Here is a 4,463-nt window from a genome sequence, read left to right on the forward strand (position 1 = left end):
CTATCCCTCCATCCTCCTAGGGCACAACAGCCCGTTGGCTGCCGTCCCTATCCTTCCATCTCCCCAGGGCACAGCGGCCCGTTGGCTGCCATCCCTATCCTTCCATCCTCCTAGGGCACAGCGGCCCGTTGGCTGCTGTCCCTATCCTTCCATCCTCCCAGGGCACAGCGGCCCGTTGACTGCCGTCTCTATCCTCCCATCCTTATTGTAAAGTGTAAATAAAAGTCATTTATCTATCTATCTATCTATCCTCCCAGGGCACAGCGACCCGTTGGCTGCCGTCCCTATCCTTCTATCCTCCCTGGGCACAGCGGCCCATTAGCTGCCATCCCTCCTGTCTATCCTTCCTCTTCCTTCTATACTGGAGCGGAACCGAGGCCATAAGGCCAATACAAAATTATCTCGAAGTGGTGTCATCAGAGAAGAGAGCGACCTTCACGCTGTCAAAAGCACCAGGAGGTGCTGTCCATGCCAGCTGAGGCACAAAGAAGGAAGAAGAGGAACTTCGACTTGCCTCCTTTCCCCGCCCACATTACAACTGAGCTAAGTCATCCAGGAGCAACACCTGGGTATCAATCACCCACCTCTGAAGCTACTCAGGGTGTATGTGATAACGATTATCTGCATAATTTCAGTATCAAAGAAACGACAATATACATCACTAATCTTCAAGTCCTCTTTTATTTTGTGGGTAATCATTGTGATAAATATATTTCTCCTGTCCTGTTAATTTAATATGGAATGGAATTTTAGTGACATCCACTTCTTGTTGCCAGTCATTATCAGTGACTTTCACTGCCGGAGCTGGGTTATTGGTCTGGTCCAGAGAGTCAACATCTTGATCATCTGATGAATCATCAATCTGTTCAGGCTCAGAATCTGAACCATCTGAAAAATTACTGGAAATAGAACTGTCCTCATCACTTAGCAATAAATGTAAAAGTTCATCATCAGAAAGTCTCTTCCTTTTTTAACTGCGTTTTTGTAAACCACTGGGGCCTGGAATATCCATCATAAAAGTATGGTAAACAATATTTATAACAAATTTCGATCACTGATAAGAAAGTAGTCTATGAAATAAATATTTGTGAATTTATCAAGTCTTTCAACTCCATGGTAAAATGTAATAAATTTAGAAAAAAATGAATCTAGTACAAGATTTACGACTATGAAAAAGTAATTTATTTGAAGTATTTTCCTATAATTTTCTACAAAACAAACAAATCTCACTTCATAATCTTCAACTCACTATAACCTAAGTCACTTTAATCACATACACAGAAATAGTCTAAAAAATTTTATTAGCCTAATTTCAGGTTAGAAACTACCGCAGTTAACTGTAAATACTGTTTAGAACCTTAGTAGGATTTCAGTGAACCAAAAATAGGGTATGGAATATAAAATGAGAACCGATTTGCATTGGAATATTGCTAAAACACAGCACTTTGCGATCTGAACAGCTTACTGTAGATATACCAGAGATTGGTGTAAACAAAGCTGCAATTCAGTGCCTTCTTTAGTCATGAAGAACGCGAAGATGCTTACTTGTATGGCATTGGAAATATGACAGTGATAATCAGCAGGCCATTACCTACGTCATCATATGAGTTTCAATGGATATTGAGTAGAGAGCATGGCTACACATGGCCTGGAAGAAATAGCTGCATGAGTAGCCACCGTGTTTACTCATGGCCTGATGAGAATAGAAGGCTGAGTAGTGCCAGCGCATCACCTGGCCTGAGAGAAACAGTGATTGAGTGGCCAATGTGTTACTCATGGCCTCAAGCGTATGAAAGCCTGAGTATAGCACCTGCGCATCTCATGGCAGTGAACGTGTTATAAAATATACAGCGAATAAGAGAGAAGTGCTCTCGGTGAAGTTTGGCAGTAGACTGACTAAAAGTACTATGATCGAGCATTACAATAGAATACAGCGCCAGCAATAATATTAGGTGTTACCAGATGTAACTGTGGACTACAACTACGCCCCATTTTGGAAAGCAAATTTTCTAACTCTAGCTGTTTAAAGTATAGAACTTAATTAAATCCCGAGCTCGGAAACTGGTCCTCAATGTCCTTAGGCATTAAAAACCAATTTGCAAAAATAGACGAAGTACAGCTGACTCAATTTGTGTTCTCTTCAGGATAATAATATTATGAGAGTAGGAGGAATTTTCTCCATACTCCAATATTACTTGCTTTCTTTGTAAGGGCTACTTATATTTATATAAAAATTTTGAATGTAATTTATAATCCAGCTGACAGTTGATTTGTTTTTTAATAGAATAACTAGTGACCCCTTGGTTATAGAACTCGCTCATGAACTGTTGTATTGATCTCTGAAATCCACAATTTGTAATTATACCCTGAGTTAATGAGAATTATTATGAAACAGTTAAACATCTCTTCTACAAGTAGTATGTTATGAGATTAGGTGTTGTGTATTTTTTGAAAGAATAAGAACTCTCATAGAATTATTTCAATGATCTTTATTGAACACTGTATATTGTTAAATCGCATATGATACAGAATAGAAAAATGCTAGACAGGTGAACAGCGCCTTCATGAATGTGTCTGAGTTTGTGTTTCCAATGCCTGTCTGATCTTTTTGAATGTTGTAGTGTAGAAATGTACAATAGATAATAATTTAGATTATAATGCAAATGTTTGTAATTGTGTGTATATAATGTTGTAATAATCATATCATATTCATGTATAATAAAAGTTGTTGGTAATAAATTGAATCAGTGTTTTCTTCATTTCTGTGCAATATTTTATGTTGGCTACTCTGTGTTGGCGGTAGTTCAAATATATATAACAATTCTCCCCTATGATATGATAATAATAATTACAAGTTCAATTTATTGACTGGTCTTTGCTCTCGGTTGGAATGCCTAGGCTGGTCCTGGGCTCTGGAACTGGGATCAACCTGTTGCTCAACAGCTCCAGTTGTTGACATGGGTGTTCTCTATTGCATGTCTGCATTTTGAGGTGGTTGCAGGGCATGTTGTGTCAAATCCGTGTTCATGTCAGTTGGTTGGTGATATTCTTGACCAGACACTGGAACATCTTGTTGGTTGCTGTACAATTATTGTCTTGGTCTGAAGTCAGGTATCTTCAAGGTAACAATTGGAGAAGACTGGTCAAGTGCATTCTTGGTGAGAGGAATTTCACATAGTTGAAGTTGATCGATGTGTCTCTTGATTGTGTATCCTTCATCCAGTTCAACAAGGTAGTGGAGCCTACCAAGACATTCTACAATGGTTCCATAGCACCACTTGCCTGATGTGGTGTAGTTACGAGCCTGCACCCTGGCTCCTAAGGGCAAATGATGGACTAGTTCAGGTGGTGGTTGGACTGCTAGGTTGATGTCAGGGATAGTGGGTTTGTAGATGTCTAGATGTGTTCGTAGTGGACGACCCATGAGGAGTTCTGCTGGTGTTTCTCCTGACTCCAATGGTGTAACACGCAGTCTGAACAGAGCTGCATGGAACTTCTCATGATGAGTGCCTTCATCAGATGTCATTGTCTTAAGTTTCTTCTTGAAAGTCTGGACGTGGCATTCAGCCAATCCATTTGTTGCTGGGTGGCCTGGGGCAATAAATCTTTGTTTTATTCCATCTTGTTTGCAAAATGCTCGAAAGTCATTGGAAGTGAAAAGTGTGGCATTGTCACTGACCAGGATCTCTGGAAGTCCATTGTGAGAGAATATTTCCCTCAACATCCTAATTGTTGAATTTGTAGTTGGTGGAGTAGCTGTCACTGCAATTTCAGGCCACTTTGACTTGGCATCAACTAGGATGAGGTAATCGTTACCTTTGTATGGGCCTGCATAGTCCATGTGGACACATTGCCAGTTGGACTCTGGTATATCCCACACATGTAGAGGTGCCTCCTTTGGATCTGCTTTGAATTCGCAACAGCTCCTGCAGCTTCTCACTGCTGCCTCGATGTCTTTGTCAATATTTTTCCAATAGCAGTGTTTGCGGGCCAATGCCTTCATCTTTACAACCCCTGTGTGAGTGTCATGAAGATCCTGTAGTACTCGAGGCTGGAACGTCTTTGGAATAACCACTCTCACTCCCCGGAAAATAATTCCATGCTGAAGGCAAAATTCTGGGTTCTGTACCGTGCCGGTAAGTAGATTTGCCTTAAGAAAAGAGAGTTCAGGATCAGCATCAGTTTCTTGCTTGATGATGTCAGATTTAATAGTATTAGATGAAATGGACTGAACAGTTTGTGCCAGAAGTAGATCATCTTCATCATCACATGGAACCTCCAAAGTGATTGGTGATCATGACAGATAATCAGCATTACAATGAAGTTCAGATCGTCTATGCTTGATATGGTAGTCAAATCCACTCAGAAAAGCAGCATAACGCATTAAACGACCAACTGTCATAGTCGGAAGATTTTTTCCTGGGTGAAAAATCATGTGTAGCGGTTTGTTATCAACAATCAAT

At 40.3% G+C, this 4,463-nt stretch overlaps 1 protein-coding gene across 1 annotated transcript; it reads right to left on the reverse strand.

Annotated features, from left to right (window-relative positions):
- Window positions 1-3,088: 3,088 nt before the first annotated feature.
- On the reverse strand, window positions 3,089-4,003 carry LOC111053644 (uncharacterized protein K02A2.6-like). Its single transcript, XM_022340562.2, has one exon. The coding sequence runs from the start codon at window positions 4,001-4,003 to the stop codon at window positions 3,089-3,091; it is 915 nt and encodes a 304-aa protein (XP_022196254.2).
- Between the last annotated feature and the right edge of the window lie 460 nt (window positions 4,004-4,463).

Source organism: Nilaparvata lugens, chromosome 5 (genome assembly GCF_014356525.2).
Source record: "Nilaparvata lugens isolate BPH chromosome 5, ASM1435652v1, whole genome shotgun sequence".
Lineage (NCBI taxonomy): Eukaryota > Metazoa > Arthropoda > Insecta > Hemiptera > Delphacidae > Nilaparvata > Nilaparvata lugens.